Source organism: Mustela erminea, chromosome 1, assembly GCF_009829155.1.
Source record: "Mustela erminea isolate mMusErm1 chromosome 1, mMusErm1.Pri, whole genome shotgun sequence".
In the NCBI taxonomy this organism is placed as follows: Eukaryota; Metazoa; Chordata; class Mammalia; order Carnivora; family Mustelidae; genus Mustela; species Mustela erminea.
In genome coordinates, this window is record NC_045614.1 from 114,301,806 (window position 1) to 114,319,279 (window position 17,474).

A 17,474-nucleotide genomic window follows, 5' to 3' on the forward strand; every position below is an offset into this window, starting at 1 on the left:
ACCCTGACCCCAAAGCCAAACAATAACACTACAAGAAAATTACAAGCCAATATCCCTGAAAAATATACAAGTAAAAATCCCCAACAAAATATTAGTGAACAGAATTCAACAGTACATTAAAAAAGGATCACACATGATGACCAAATGGTAGTTACCAGGGATGCAAGGATGATTCAATATCTGCAAATTTATCAGTATAATATACACTAATAAAGTGAAAGATAAAAATCGTATGATCATTTCAACAGATGCAGAAAAAATACTTGATGCAATTCAACATCTATTCTTGATAACAACTCTCAACAAACTGGGTACAGAGGTGGTACACTTCAAAATAATAAAGGCCATATATGACAAGCCTACAGCTAACATAATGGTGAAAAACTGAAAGCTTTTCCTCTAAAATCAAGAACAAGACAAAGATACTTACTGTCTCCACTTTTATTCAACATAGTACTGGAAATTCTAGCCAAATTGCAAAGGAAGAAGAACAGTGTCTCTATCTGAACATAATGTGATATTATATACAGAAAATCCTAAAGACTCCACCCCAAAACTGTTAAAATTAATAAAAAGGAGTGTTTGGGTGGCTCAGTTGGTTAAGTGTCTGACTCTCGATTTCGGCTCAGGTCATGATCTCACGGTCCTGAAATCAAGCTCTGCATTGGGCTCTGCACTCAGCAGGGGGTCTGCTTGTCTCTTGCCCCCCCCAAGCACCTCCCCCTACTTTCTCTCAAACAAACAAAATCTTTGAAAAATAAAAAAATGAAAATAAGATAAAACTAACAAATTCAGTAAAGGTGCATGATATAAAGTTGAAATAAAAAAATCAATTGTGTTTCTAACACTAACAACTATCAGAAAGAAAATCAAGAAAATAATCCCATGTATAACTGCACAAAAAACAGTAACATATTTAGGAATAAATTTAACTAAGGAAGTGGAAGACCAGCACACTGAAAACTGTAAGATACTGATGAAAGAAACTGAAGAAGACACAAATAAATAAAAAGATATTCCAAGCTCACGGACTAGAAGAATTATTATTGTTAAAATGGCCATACTACCCAAATCAATCTATAGATTTAGTTTAATCCTTATCAAAATCCTAATAGCATTTTCCATAGAAGAAAATCATAAAATCCGTGTGGAGGGGCGCCTGGGTGGCTCAGAGGGTTAAGCCTCTGCCTTCGGCTCAGACCATGGTCCCAGGATCCTGGGATTGAGCCCCACATCAGGCTCTGCTCAGTGGGGAGCCTGCTTCTCCATCTCTCTCTGCCTGCTGCTCTGCCTACTTGTGATCTCTCTCTCTGTCAAATAAATAAATAAGTAATCTTAAAAAAAAAAAAATCTGTGTGGAATCATAGAAGTCTTCCAAAGAACCTCTTTTTAATGGAAAAAAAACAAAAAAACAAAACAGGAGGCATCATACTTCCTGATTTCAAACTATATTACAAAGCTACGGTAATAAAACAGTATGGTATTGCCATAAAAACAGACGCACAGATCAACAGAACAGAAGACAGCACAGAAATAAACCCATGCATATATGATCAATTAATTTATGACAAAAGAGCTAAGATATGCAATAGGAAAAGGAAGTCTCCTAAACGGTGTTGGGAAAACTGGAGAGCTATACGCAAAAGAATGAAAACAGACACTTATCCTACACCACACACAAAAATCAACTCAAAACACATGAATGATTTGAAACTATAAAACTCCTAGAAGAAAACACAAGTAAGCTCCATGACACTGGTCTAGGAAATGATTTTTTGAATTTGACACCAAAAGCAAAGGCAATGAGAACATAAAAATAAACAAATGCGATTACATCAAACTAAAAAGTGCACAGGAAAGGAAACCATCAGCAAAATGAAATGGCAACCTAGGGAATGAGAAAAAATATTTATAAATCCTATAACTGATAAAAGGTTAATATTCAAAATATATAAAGAATTCACATACAGTTCAATAGCAAAACAAACAAACAAACAAAAAAAGCAAAAAAAAAAATCTGATTTAAAGATAGGCAGAGGAACTAAATTTTTTTTCCAAACAAAATATATAAATGGCCAACATTACTAATAATAATGAGAAAAATGCAAATCAAAACCACAATGAGGTATCACCTTACACCTGTCAGAATGCTAACATCAAAAATATAAGAGATAACAAGTGTTGGCAAGAACATGAAGAAAAGGGAATCCTGGTGCACTACAGGTGAGGATAAAAATTGGTGCAACTACTATGGAAAACAAGATGTTCCGAAAAAATTAAAAACAGAACTACCCCATTGCTGTGTACATATGCAAAGAAAATGAAAATGGGTTATCAAAGTGCTATCTGCACTTCCATGCTCACAGCAGCATTATTTATAATAGCCAAGATCTGGAAACCTATACGTCCATAACAGATAAATGAATAAAGGCATGAATGGATCAAGATGTATATACATACATATACAGCTGACCCTTGCACATCATGGGATTGAACTGTGAAGATCCACTTATGTGTAATTTTTAAAATAATACTGTAAATGTATTTTCTTTTCCTTATGATTTTTTTCTTTTTTCTGTTTTTTTGTTTGTTTGTTGTTGTTGTTTTTTTAAAATAAGCTCTACACCCAGTGTGGGGCTTGACCTCACAATCCTGAGATCAAAAGTAGTATGCTCTACAGACTAAGCCAGCAGGAGCCCCCATTATGATTTTCTTAGTAATATTTTCTTTTCTCTAGCTTACTTTATTGTAAGAATACGTTATATAATACATGTGACATTAAAAATATGTATTAATCAACTGTTAATGTTATCGGTAAGGCTTCCAGTCAACAGTAGGCTATTAGTAGTTAAGGTTCTAGGGAGTCAAAAGTTACACATGGATTTTTTTTTTTTTTTTTTTTAAATTTAAGAAAGAGAATGAGTGCACAAGTGAGTGGGGGATGAGGGGAGCCGGAGAGGGAGAGAGAGAATCTCAAGAAGGCTCCATGCTCAATGCTCAGGGGCTCAAACTAGCAACTTTGAGATCATGACCTGAGCCAAAATCACGAGTTGGATGCTGGGGTGCCTGGATGGCTCAGTCACTTAAGTGTCTTTTTTTTTTTTAAGATTTTATTTATTTGATAAACAGAGATCACAAGTAGGCAGAGAGGCAAGTGGTGGGGGGAGGGGAAAGCAGGCCCCCTGCTAAGCAGAGAGCCCAGTGTGGGGCTTGATCCCAGGACCCCAGGATCATGACCTGAGATGAAAGCAGAGGCTTTAACCCACTGAGCCACCCAGGCACCCCAAGTGTCTGTCTTTTGATCTCAGCTCAAGTCATGATCTTGGGGTCCCGGGATTGAGCCCTGCATCGGGCTCCATGCTCAGTGGGGAGTCCGCTTGAGTATTCTCTCTCTCCCTCTCCTTCTGCCTCTCCCCCTCCCCATCTCTTAAATAAATAAATCTAAAAAAAAGAAGTTGGATGCTTAACCAACTGAGCCACCCAGATGCCCTTATACACGGATTTTTAACTGTGCAGGAGGTTGGTGGCCCTACCGTCGAATTGCTCAAGATTCCTTAAAGGTCAACTGAGTGTGTGTGTGTGTGTGTGTGTGTGTGTATAATGGACTGTTCTTCAGCCATAAGAAGGCAATTCTGGCTTTGGTGAGAACATGGATGATCGCAGAGGGCATTATGCTAAGTGGAATAAGCCAGAGGGAGAAAGACAAATACTACATGGTATCACTTATATATGAAATGTAAAAAAAAAGTCAAACTCATAGAAGCACAGCAGAAAAGTACCAGAGGCTGGAGGTAGGGGAAACAGAGAGAAGTTGGTAAAAGGGGATAAACTTTCAGCTTTGAGATGATAAGGTCTAAGGATCTAATGTATAATTGGTGACTAATGTAGGGAATAAAATTCACTGAAAAAATAGAGCTTAAATGTTCACACACACACACACACACACACACACACACACACACGAGAGGGTGCCTGGCTGGCTCAATTGATGGAGCTTAAGACTCTTGATCTCAGGGTTCTGAGTTCAAGCCCGACACTTGTTGTAGAGATTATTTAAAAATAAAATCTGAGGGGCGCTTGGGTGGCTCAGTGGGTTAAAGCCTCTGCCTTTGGCTCAGGTCATGATCCCACGGTCCTGGGATCGAGCCCCACATCGGGCTCTCTGCTCAGCAGGGAGCCTGCTTCCTCCTCTCTCTCTCTCTCTCTGCCTGCCTCTCTGCCTACTTGTGATCTCTGTCAAATAAATAAAATTTTAAAATCTTTTTTTTTTAAAGATTTTATTTATTTATTTGACAGAGAGAGATCACAAGTAGGCAGAGAGACAGGCAGAGAGAGAGAGGAGGAAGCAGGCTCCCCGCCGAGCAGAGATCTTGATGCAGGACTCGACCCCAGGACCCCGAGATCATGACCTGAGCCGAAGGCAGCGGCTTAACCCACTGAGCCACCCAGGCGCCCTAAAATTTAAAAATCTTAAAAAAAATCCTTAAAAAAAAAAATCTGAAAAAAAAAAGTGAGTTGATGAGGGATGTTGTTAAATTAACTTGATGGCAGGAATCCCTTCAAAATGCATACATGCATCAAATCATAATATACACTTTAAATCTTTTGTCAGTTATATGTCAATAAGGCTGAATTTTTTTTTAACTGAAGTACAGTTGACACAATGTTACATTAGTTTCAGGTGTACAATGATTCAACAATACATTATGCTATGCTCACCCTATCTATTCCCATATGCTACTACAATACCAGTGACTATAATATTCCCTATACTGGACCTTTCATCCCCATGACTTCTTCATTCCATAACTGGAAGGTTATATCCCCACTCCCCAAAAAAAACTTTTTCTTAAAAAATTGAATCCCACCAAGATTTAACAGCTCTATCACCCAACCAAGCAAAGTGAGTCTTTACAGTTAATCCTTTTCTTTTAAACTTTTTTTTTCCCTGGTCTAAGGAACATTCCCTTAAAGTTTGTTTTATTTTCTGATTACCACCATGCAATTAAAAAAAATAAATCAACCTTGCTTTTCCAAGCTGATACATGAGATAGAAATAAACTGGCATATTACTGGATTAGGGATGCTCTAACCTTTGTGTCGATTTCATTCAGCTTTCAGGGTGTTAGAACCCTGAACTCTTCTGGTTCTTACCCATTGCTGCCAGGAAGGTTACAACTGGTCTCTCACATTTTAAAAGCAAAAACAAACCATTCCCTTCAGTCCTGACCATGGTAAAACTAGTATCTTTAGCTCTCCCTTTATTTCATGAGGCCTCCTTATCACATTCTGTTGGAAAATACGGTCATGGCCCTCTATATGTTTACCTATGTCTATGCTTACCCTTACTAACGCAGTGGGCCAAATTATATTGATATCTAATATTAATCCAAACTTGCATGTCTTGATCATGAAGTATTATCATTTCTGTACTTAATGAATTCCGTTTCCTAATGATTTTGTTCAGTATTTCTGCACCTATATTCATAACTGTGAATATCCTACAGTTTTCCTTTTCTTACAAACTGTTTAGCCTTATTTAAAAAGTTAGGCTACTCTCATAACATAAACTAACAAGAGTTGTTTCTTTTTCCCCAGAAGATTTGGGGGGTTTGGTTACTTTTTTTTGTCTTTTAAGTAATCTCTACACTCCCAATGTGGGGCTCAAACTCATGACTGCTAGATCAAGAATCTCTACTAACTAAGCCAGCCAGACTTCCCTCCCCAGAAGATTTCGTAAACAACTGAAATTATGTGCTCACTCAGCCTGTAAAGCAATCTAAGCCTAGTAGTTTGGTTTGCTTTTGTGATGGCAATGTTTTAAAAATCAGTAATTAAACTTAGTAGTTCAAAGACTCTTCAAGATTTTTCCTAAGTCCTAAGTTGTATTTTTCTAGGAACTCTCATTTCACCTAAATTTTCCATTGGCATAATGGTATTCACTATTGTTTTTTAAAGATTTTATTTATTTATTTGACAGAGATCATAAGTAGGCAGAGAGGCAGGCAGAGAGAGGCGGGGAAGCAGGCTCCCTGCTGAGCAGAAAGCCCATTGTGGGGATTGATCCTAGGACCCTGAGATCATGACCTGAGCCAAAGGCAGAGGCTTAACCCACTGAGCCACCCCGTTGCCCCGGGTGTTCATTATTTATCTCTTTAATAGTACAGCATCTTTGGCTATGCCCTTTTCCATTTCTAATATTTTTGTTTTCTTTCTCTTCTCCTTAGTTTCACTAGGTTTGTGTATACTTTTTCCCCTAATTTCTTTGCTTCTCCTACTGCATTATTTTGTCTAAATGAGATGTTTAGTTCACTAATTTTAAACTTTTCTTCTATTCCATTTTCTTCTACTGTAAATATTTCCTTTTAAATATCCCTTTAGTGTTATCCGACAAATTTTTATTTTATTATTTATTTTGGATATTTAAATGTGATTTTTCATTGACTTATGTGTTGTTCAGAAGTAGTCTGAATTTCTAGACATAAAGTTTTCTAGGGGCACCTGGGTAGTTCTTTGAGTTAAGTGTCTGACCTTGGCTTTGGTCATGATCTCTGGATCCTGGAAATGAGCCCCACATTGTCTGCTTCTCCCTCTCCCTCTGCCCGACCCCACTTGTGCCCTGTCACTCTCTCAAATAGATACAATCTTTAAAAAAGAAAAGAAAAAGTTCCCTAGTTTTCCTACTGTTACCGATTAACTATACTATACGTTACAGTATAGTTAATCGGTAACAGTAGGAAAACTAGGGAACTTTTTCTTTTAACAACAGTCAAAAAATTAGTCTGGTTGGGGGGGCCTGGGTGGCACCATCAGTTGAGCTTCCAGCTTTGGTTTTGGGTCCTGGTCTCAAGGTCAAGCTCCGAGCTTAGAGCAAAGTTGGCTTGAGATTCTCTTTCCCTCTGTCCTTCCCTCACGCACTCAAGTGCACTCTGTCAAAAAAATAAATAAATCTTCAAAAAACAAAACAAATCAAAACGTAGTCTGCGAGCACCTGGCTTGCTGAATCAGTGGAGCATGTGACTCTTATCTCGGGGTTGTGGGTTCAAGCTCCAAGCTGGGTGCAGAGATGGCTTAACAATAAAATCTTAAAAAAAAAAAAGTCTGTACTCCTTGAAGTTTACTTTATGGCCTATTGTATAGTCCATTTTCATAAACGTTCCTTAAGTGCTTAAAAATGTTTAACTAGGGGCACCTGGGAGGCTCAGTCAGTTAAGCATCCAACTAAGGTCATGATCTCTGTGTCATGGGTCCCACACTGGGCTCTGCACTCTGCAGAATCTGCTTCAGCCTCTCCCTCTGCTCCTCCCCCAACTTGCTCTTACTCTTACTCTTTCAAATAAATAAATAGTATCTTTTTAAAAAATGCTTCAACTATTACATGTATTAGTCTATACGTATATATTAGATCAACTTTATTAACTGAAGTTCAGATATTTTACATTCATACAAGCATTTTGAGTGGGAACACAAGCAGGGGGAGTGGGAGAGGGAGAAGCAGACTCCCCACTAAGCAAGGAGCCTGATGCAGGACTCGATCCCAGGACACTAGGATCATGACCCAAGCCGAAGGCAGCCGCTTTACAACTGAAACACCCAGGCGCCCAATTTCTATCTTTTAAATAGCTAACTAAATCCCTAGGCAATTTTTATGATTATTGATAAATTTAGATTTGTTACTAAATTATGTTATATTATTTGTCTTGTTCTTTCTCTTTTTCATATCCCTTCCCCTGTCCCTGCTTGTCTTCTTTTGGAATCAGGGATCCTCCCCCTTTTTTACATTCAATTTCTCTATCTTCCTCTTACTACTTTTTTTTTTTTTCAAGATTTTATTTATTTATTTATTTGACAGAGAGAGAGAGAGAGAGAGGGAGATCACAAGTAGGCAGAGAGGCAGGCAGAGAGAGAGGAGGAAGGTTTCCCGCAGAGCAGAGAGACCAATGCAGGGCTCGATTCCAGGATCCTGAAATCATGACCTGAGCTGAAGGCAGAGGCTCAACCCACTGAGCCACCCAGACGCCCCTCCTCTTAAACTACTTTTTAAGTTTAAATCTCTATGTCTAGGGTTGCCTAGGTGGATCAGTTGGTTCAGTATCTGCCTTCAGCTCTGGTCATGATCCCAAGGTCCTGGGATTGAGTCCCGCATCTGGCTCTCTGCTCAGTGGGAGCCTGCTTCTCCCTCTGCCTGCTCTGTCTGCCACTCCCTCTGCTTGTGCTCTCTCTGACAAATACATAAAAATCTTAAAAAAAACAAAACAACAACAACAAAAAACTATGTCTACTCTTTTAGTTATTATCTTAGACACTCTAATATTCTTAACAAGTCTAATGTAAATCAGTAATTTTTCCCTCTTCCAGAACAAACAAGGACTTTATAACTCTAATGCTAAGCATACCCTCTCTCCCTAAAATCCATGATGAACCATTATTTGTTGTAGCTGGTCTTGAAAAAACCCCAACACCTACAAATTAAGTGTAATTGTTCGAAAATGTCAATGATGATTTCTCCCCAGTCTTCTGGTGGGTCCATCTACATTTACAGTTTTGGATTTTCTGAGCTGACCGGTCTTGCATTACTTTTAAGATGCCAACTCTTAACACTTCACATGGTCTCAGAGTTAGCTAAATGCATGCTAATTCTATAATAATCTATAAATAGAAATCTAACTGCCTTAATCATATTCTATGCTTCCATTTTAAAACTATCACACAGACGATTAGAAATCTTTGCTTTTATTATCCCAAAGCTTTTAAATGTTCTTTTTTTAAAGTTTTTAATGTTCTTGTTTGTTATTTGTGGTCCCATTAACTGGGGGTTGGAAGATTTCCCCCCAACCTGATTTTTCCCCCCAAATAATTACCGTCTGCCTGAATCCTTTATTTCAATAACTGAGTATTAATTACAATTTTGATAAATCTATCAACTTATTCAACAATCAAATATTTAGTGCATACCAACTACTGTATGATATAAAACAAACAAGACATACTTTCTACCCTAAAGAAATTCCAGTGTGATTTGGGAAAAATACACAGAAATAGGAAATGACGATATAATATGAAAAAGATGACAAGAGAGCATAGAGAAAATACGCCTAATGAGGGAAAAGAAAGGTAAAGACTTTGTAAGAAAATAACATTCTTATGCTATTTGAGGATTTATGTCTTTATCTATTTCTAGATAGTTGGCAAAAGGATGCCACTCCCACAAGACACCATGAGATCATATTGTTAAAGAGCTAGTCCTTCGGCTTGGAGAAATTCTGTCTTCAAGACATACTCTGTAACTTTCTGTTAAAAATTTAAAACATTTCAATTTGAACAACAAATATTTTTTAGCAATTAGCTAAGGCCCCCAAGGATAGACCTAGGTCAGAAAGTTAAAAGTTCTTATAACTTATCCACAATAATATGCTTGATAAAAATATACCATTTGTAAATGGGGCACCTAGCTGGCTCAGCCTATGGAGTGTGCAATTCTTGATTTTAGGGTTGTGAGTTCCAGCCCCACTTTGGATACAGGGATTACTTAAAAATAAAATCTTTAAAAAAAAAAAAAATCCCATTTGTATAAAAGCTCATGTCTCAGAAATGTTTACCAAGCACAATTTTATTCTATGTCAAAGATTAGCAGACATACTGAGGCAGTTTCAAGTCTCTGGACCTTAAGTTTACTTTTAAAACAACTAAAAGTTTAAGGGAAAAAATCCTTACGGCCTCATCCTACAGTAATACTACAATAATAAAAGTATGCCAGAATATTAACATAAATGGGTAACTGAAAGTGAAAGAATTCAACTGGATACTCACTTGGACACATTGCCCACAACTATTGTTTTCTTTACAAAAAGTCGCGAAGTCTCATCTCCTGTGAGATCAGCATTCCGCTGCTCTGTTTTATGAGAGGCAGTAATACTAGCGGTGTCCTGAAAGAAATCATAATCAATTTTCACTTTCAATTTGGACAATATCCAATGGGCAGAAACCACAAAATCATAGTATGATTGGAACAACTCAGATTTTTTTTTTATTCATTAAAAAATTCTCTGGTTTTGTGGTACCTCTCAGAGCTTAAAAGTAATTTTACTGTATCTTTTGCATTTGTTTGCAAAAAATATTTGTTCACTATAACTCCATGTGTTTGTACATGTTTTTAACAGACACCCTTGTGCTATATATGCAAATAGGATATGGAAGGATATACAAGAAACTATTACAATGGTTACCTCTGGGAAATGGGAATGGGGAGAGGGGTCAATGGAATTTACTTTCTTTTCAACCTTCTGTATTTATTAAAAATTTTTCAGTGAGAAGTAACATAGACAGGTGACTAAGGTTTGACCATGTACATAGACTGCCAGGGTTTAAATCTTGGCTCTTCCACTGACTAGATGTGAAGTTTTGTGTAATTACTTAACTTCTTTTCTGTCTCAATTTCCTCATCTATAAAATAAGGATAACAGGAGCACCTGGCTGACTCAGTCAGTGGAGCATGTGATGGTTGATCTCCGCACTCTGAGTTTAAGCCCCATCTTGGGTATAGAGGTTACTTAAAAATAAAAATTTTTTAAAAACCTAGGGTGCCTGGATGGCTCAGTTGGTTAAGCATCCGACTCTTGATTTCAGCTCAGGTCATGATCTCAGGGTCCTAGGATTGAGCTCTGAGCTGGACTCTGTACTGAGTGTAGAGCCTCCTTAAGATTCTCTCTCTCCCTCTCCCTCTGCAATCCCCCACCACTTTCTCTAAAAAAAATGTAAAAATATGGATAATCTCACATATTTGTTTTGTACAGTTCCCAAAGAAATGCCTAGTATACAGTAAGTACTAAACATACGTTACATAAACATGAGTATGTATATTTCATACAAGATGGTAAGTTTCTAACTCCTATAACCAGTATTGCCTAAATTCTTTTTAATTAAAAAACAAAAAGAAAAACAAAAAACTAAAAACTCAAATGGGGGCCTGACTAGATTATCTGGTAGAACATGCGATCTTTTGATCTTGGGGCTATAAATTTCAGCCTCATGTTGGGTGCAGATATTACTTAAAAATAAAGTCTTGGGACACCTGGGTAGCTCAGTCAGTTAAGCAGCTGCCTTTGGCTCGGGTCATGATCCCAGGGTCCTGGGATCAAGTACCGCATAGGGCTCCTTGCTCAGCAGGGAGCCTGCTTCTCTCTGTGCCTCTGCCTACCATTCTGCCTGCTTGTTCTTTCTCTTTATGACAAAAAATAAATAAAATCTTAAAAAAAAAAAAAAGAAAGAAAGAAAAAGAAAACAGAATCTTAAGAAAACAAAACACAAACCCCCCCCCACACACACACACAAAAAATGCAGTACTTGCCCAGAAAGAACACTGGTAATAAACAAATAAATCCAAACATTAAGAGTTTTCATTCTGGGGCGCCTGGGTGAGTCAGTGGGTTAAAGCTTCTATCTTCGGCTCAGGCCATGATCCCAGGGTCGTGGGATCAAGCCCCACATTGGGCTCTCTGCTCAGCGGGGAGTCTGCTTCCCTTCCTTTCTCTCTGCCTGCCTCTCTGCCTACGTGTGATCTCTGTCAAATAAATAAATAAATAAAATCTTTAAAAGAAAACAAAAGTTTTCATTTTTGGGTGGTGGCATTATGAATAACTTTTTTATTTTCTTGTAGTTTAAAATTTTCGACAATGAACACATGAATTTATAACCAGAAAATTTTTTAATTTAATTTTTATCAAAAATAAATCAAATTCTTGGGGCGCCTGAGTGGCTCAGTAGGTTGAGCCTCTGCATCAGGCTCAGGTCATGATCTCAGGGTCCTGGGATCGAGCCCCGCATCGGGCTCTGGGCTCAGCAGAGAGTCTGCTTCCCCCACTCTCTCTGCCTGCCTCTGCCTACTTGTGATCTCTGTCTGTCAAATATATAAATAAACTTTTTTTTTTTAAGATTTTATTTATTTATATATTTATAAGAGGTCACAAGTAGGAAGAGAGGCAGGCAGAGAGAGGGGGAAGCAGGTTCCCTGCTGAGCCGAAAGCCCGATGCAGGGCTTGATCCCAGGACCCTGCGATCATGACCCAAGCTGAAGGCAGAGGCTTTAACCAACTGAGCCACCCAGGCGCCCCTAAATAAACTCTTAAAAAGACAATAAATCAAATTCTTGATGTCTGAATATGCAAAAAGCAACCTGGATATCTCCTCTATCACAGAACACCTGGCTGAGAAAAATCATCCAATAAGGGCTCTATAGCCAAATATTATACACCAAGAAGTTCAGAGCAGCTTGAGATGGGAACTCAAATAAGGAATTGGTAGGATCAAAGAGGAATAAATGGTTTTCAATTCTATTTATTATTTGTCAAATTTCCCCCGGTTATAAATTACCTTATAAAAGCATTTAAGTTTCACAAAAATGATGGAGAGAACAAACATGACAGGCTGGAAAGACCCTGGACAAGGTCACAGAATTGCCAATTCTTCAAGGTTTCTCTCTCTTATCATTATGGATGGCACCTAGGATTGTGCCATGTCCAGTTCTGATTCAGTTTAATTCTCAGTTCTGATACTTTTGGATAAATATAACTGTAAACTCTTTGAGACTCAGTTGTCCCATCTCCAAAAGGGATATTAACCTATTTCCTAGAGTTTCTATGAAGGTAAAATGGAATAACACGTACATACTTTAAAAATACTAGTTTCCTTCTTTTCTCCCTCCCACCCATCAAGTTATACCCTTCCAGTATTTCGGCTTGGTCTCTGTTCCATGTTGTTTGAGAGTCTTTCTTCTATATCCATATTGCTGTTATTGTCTTTGTCAGATAAGAAGTCATTATGTTGAGATAAAGAATCACTTTCTGAATGATTGGCTGATGGTGTCTCTGATCTCTGATTGGCAGGAGAGGAAGACCTAGATGGTGACTCCAAAAATTTCTTGATAGCAGGATGATTAAAAACCATCGTATCACATGTCTTTGATCCCTGCAAAAATGAAAGCAAACAAAACAAACTTTTAATCAAACCTACCAAAAGTAGGTAAATTTTCATCTTCCCAAATCCTCATCTATTTAGGGAACATGCTTAAAATCCTTCAACATCTGCCCACACCCATAAAATGAAGTCCAAACTCCTTAATGTGGTCTGAGCCAATAACAGCTAGAAAGTGATAATTATGTGAAGGTCCTAACACAAAGGGCTAAAGGTGCAAGTTCTCTGAAACTAAATGAAAAATAGAGGTAAATATAAAGTAACATATGAGAAATAAGATTTGACTTTAGGGCGCCTGGGTGGCCCAGTGGGTTAAGCCTCTCCCTTAGGCTCAGGTCATGATCTAAGGGTCCTGCAATCGAGGCCCACATTGGGTTCCCCCCTCTCTCTTCCTGCCTCTCTGACTGCTTGTGATCTCTCTCTCTCTGTCAAATAAATAAATAAAAATCTTTAAAAAAAAAAAAAAATAAGATTTGACTTAAAATAAAAAGCAAGCCTTGGGGCATCTGGGTGGCTCAGTGGGTTAAGCCTCTGCCTTCGGCTCAGTTCAGAATCTCAGGGTCCTGGATCAAGCCCCACATCAGGCTCTCTGCTCAGCAGGGAGCCTGCTTCCCCTCCCCTCTCTGCCTGACTCTCTGCCTACTTGTGATCTCTGTCAAAAAATATAAAATCTTAAAAAAAAAAAAATAAGCCTCACACTGCTTTAACACAAACACATCAACTGCTCTACATACAATGTTCCTATAAAATATATAAAGATATAAAAAATATATATGTAAAATGGCTCCCAAGTAGGAGTAAAATGTAGTATAGAATGCTTTAAAATGATTCATACTTACATATAAAGTTTGTCATAAGTCCAGTACTGAGGCCTGGAGTATTTCTGTGTTTCTTTTTATTTGAATACAAAATACAGTGTATTCTGTTTTAATGGGATACACTCTACGATTCCTAGGAAGCCCAACTTTTAAAAGCGGTGCAAGGAACATAATTTAGCAATAAGAAAGGAGCCAAAGGCTAGTATTTCAGAGCAGCAAAATTATTGCATCTCAATAATAAAGGGTATTTTGGGGCACCTGGGTGGCTCAGTGGGTTAAAGCCTTGGCCTTCAGCTCAGGTCATGATCCCAGGGTCCTGGGATCGAGCCCCGAATCGGGCTCTCTGCTCAGAGGGGAGCCTGTTTCCTCCTCTCTCTCTGCCTGCCTCTCTGCCTACTTGTGATCTCTATCTGTCAATTAAGTAAATAAAATCTTTAAAAAATAAATAAATAATCTTAAACAAAATAATAAAAGGTATTTTTTAGAGCTGTGATGTATTTTGTTACAGCAAATGAAAAACAAATGGCAGATCATAATAGACAAAAATACACCTAAATATCTTTCAATTAATTCTAATCAGAATATAACATGAAAAAAAAATCAGTGCACTTCTAGACTACCAAATAACACAGAACTGCTAATGGTTTAAAAAAAAGGTGGGGGTGCTGCCTGGGTGGCACAGTTGGTTAAGCAACAAACTCTTTGTTTCAGCTCAGGTTGTGATCTCAGGGTCATGAGATCAAGCCCCATGTCAGGCTCCCCACTCAGCAGGCAGTCTGCTGAAATTTCTCTCTCCCTCTGCTCCCCATCCCCATCATGCCCTCACTCACACACTCTCTTTAATAATAAACAAATTTTAAAAACAACAACAACAAAACATTACATAGACAACCACCTCTTCAGAGTACCTACAAGTACCACGTCACACAGACAACTAGCTTATAATGTCCATCTTGTTGGATCCAATAGCAAACCATGTAACAGATGACAGTAAAATCTGCCCTGTTTTGAAGAGTGTCTCCCAAAAATTCATGTCCACTCCAAACCTGTGAATGTGACTTTATTTAGAAACAGAGTCTTTGCAAATGTAATCAAGTTGATAATGTCATACGGGATTAGGGCTTACCTAATAAAAGGGAAATGTGGAGAGAGAGAAACTGTGAAGACACGTAACAGGTAAAACATCCATGTGAAGATAGGGGCAGAAACTGGAGTGATGTAGCCACAAACTACGGAATGCCAAGGTTTGCCAGCAACTGCCAGAAGGTAGGAGAAGGTGAGGAAGGATTCTTTCCTTGAGCCTTCATGGTCTAGCAACACCTTGATTTTGGACTGTTAGCCTCCAGAATCATGAGATAATAAATTCCTCTTGTTTTAAGCCATGAAGCTAGTGGCAATTTGTTATGGTAGCTCTAAAAAGTAGTTCAGACTCTAATAGGGAAACTCCTGCAGTAGAAGAAACAACTACCTAATATGTAAGATTAAATTCAAATAATGCTCCAGATTTCTAAGACAACATCGGGAGTATGACCAATGCCAGGTACCCTCAAGCAACACAGGATGACATGAAAGCCAAAACATGGTACCAAAATATGGTACATTTCACCTGTAAAAACCATGAGGGACAATGCAAACCAGTATGGCATTGTACGTTCCCCTGGCCTGCTACCACTCTCATTGAGCCAGTACTATCCAAGAGAATTATCTAATTCTAATTGAGAAAACTTAGGAAATTTGAAAATGAAAAATGAATAAAAGTTATAGGAAATGATCACAATATCAAACAAGAAGAAACACTTCTGTTTCAGTTTCAATCCTATTCCTATTCCTTAATAAATGGAGTAATCCAGTGGCAATCACATTACCAAAGTGATAAAAACTTAATATTCCAGTTTGTGATATATGAGGTATCTAGTATCTCTTATGAAGTATCATTGCCAAAAACTTCTAACTTTAATCAAATCTTTAGACCCAACTATCAGTTTGCAGAAAAATGGAATGAAGGAATAACCCAAGGAAAAAAATCAAACAAACACAAAATGTAGGATAAATGGCCTGATCTCTTTTTTTTTTTTTTCAAAGACTTATTTATTTATTTATTTGACAGACAGAGATCACAAGTAGGCAGAGAGGCAGTGAGAGAGAGAGGAGGAAGCAGGCTCCCTGCTGAGCAGAGAGCCCAATGCGGGGCTTGATCCCAGGACCCTGGGACCATGACCTGAGCCAAAGGCAGAGGCTTTAACCCACTGAGCCACCCAGGCCCCCTGGCCAGATCTCTTTAAATAAGTCAATATCATGGGGAGAAAAGGTGAACTATTTTAGATAAAATAAGTCTAGAGAAACCAAACAACCAAATGTAGCCCCTGAAGTCTGATTAGATCCTACATCAAAAAACAGCTTTAAAAGATATTTTGGGGGGACGCCTGGGTGGCTCGGTTGGTTGGATGACTGCCTTCGGCTCAGGTCATGATCTGGAGTCCCGGGATCGAGTCCCGCATCGGGCTCCCAGCTCCATGGGGAGTCTGCTTCTCTCTCTGACCTTCTCCTCGTTCGTGCTCTCTCTCACTGTCTCTCTCTCTCAAGTAAATAAATAAAATCTTTAAAAAAAAAAAAAAGATATTTTGGGGATGAATGGGAAAATCTGAATATGGACTGATTAGCAAATAATATAAGGAAGTCATACAAGAATATCCTTTAGGAAATGTATGATTTAAGGGTAAGGTGTCATGACGCCTGGAACTTATTTTCAAATGTTTTACAGAAAAGTAAGATAGATAAAACAAAGATGACAAAATGTTAAAATGGTGAATATGATGCAAAAACAGGTGCTTATTTAATCTCTTTTGTGGATTTGAGATTTTTCATAGAAAGTGAGGGGAAAAAAAATCAGGGCTTCCTGAATAGGATGTATCTACTGAAACTACAAATTGCTATTCATTAGGAAAATCAGTCTATCTAAAACTCACTTCAAAGCTGATCACAACCAAAGGAAAAATAAGGCAAGTTAGAATACAGTCTCACTCAACTTTGTACCTAACAAAGCCTAGGAACAGTGCTAAATATTAGCTGGAGAAGGATTTAATATAAAGTGAAAAATGTTAGGGTGCCCGGTGGCTAAGTTGTTGGTTAAGTATACGACTCCTGATTTCAGCTCAGGCCATGATCTCAGGGTCATGAGACTGACCCCTGTGTCGGGCTCTGCACTGGGCGTATAGCCTGCTTGAGATTTTCTCTCTCCGTCTATCCCTCCTCACCCCACGCTCATGCTCTCTCTAAATAAAAAAAATAAAAATAAAGGGAAAAACGATACTTAGGATTATTGACAGTTTATGTATTTTCCCAGGAAGGTAAGATAGGCTTCTTGAGTTCTAAAGGTCAATATAAGAAATGTTTCAAAGGCAGGAATTTCACATCAACACTAATTTCCCCTTCACACATATCAAATATGGATAGCCAGAAGTGACTGTAGATAAGGAAGACTTACCTCAGAAACTTTTAGAAGCCCTGCAGAAGCATAGTAGTTCGCAACAATGCAGGCACGAAGTTTATCCATCATCCTTCTTGCTTCAATCAGTCGCTAAAAATAAATGTCAACTTGTTACTTTAAAAAACAGAAATCACAGATGAGATATACTACAAAAAAATTAATAAAATAAGAATACAAATGATCAAAAGCTCAATTCTCTA

General features: G+C 38.1%; 1 protein-coding gene across 9 annotated transcripts in view; it reads right to left on the bottom strand.

Annotated features, from left to right (window-relative positions):
• The window catches only part of YEATS2 (YEATS domain containing 2), a 120,313-nt gene that overhangs the window by 70,318 nt on the left and 32,521 nt on the right, over window positions 1-17,474 (bottom strand). For 7 of the 9 annotated variants that reach the window (XR_004284924.1, XM_032339303.1, XM_032339328.1 and 4 more), the window contains exons 4-6: window positions 17,272-17,364; window positions 12,718-12,963; window positions 9,811-9,926 (exon numbers count right to left, since the gene is read on the bottom strand). Coding sequence is in view for 7 of the 9 variants with exons in the window: in XM_032339303.1 (XP_032195194.1) it covers window positions 9,811-9,926; window positions 12,718-12,963; window positions 17,272-17,364 (455 nt within the window). In the remaining 2 variants the exon portion in view is untranslated. Of the gene's footprint in view, window positions 1-9,810; window positions 9,927-12,717; window positions 12,964-17,271; window positions 17,389-17,474 lie in introns of those variants that run through there. The other 2 variants (XM_032339336.1, XM_032339360.1) reach the window with 2 other exon arrangements.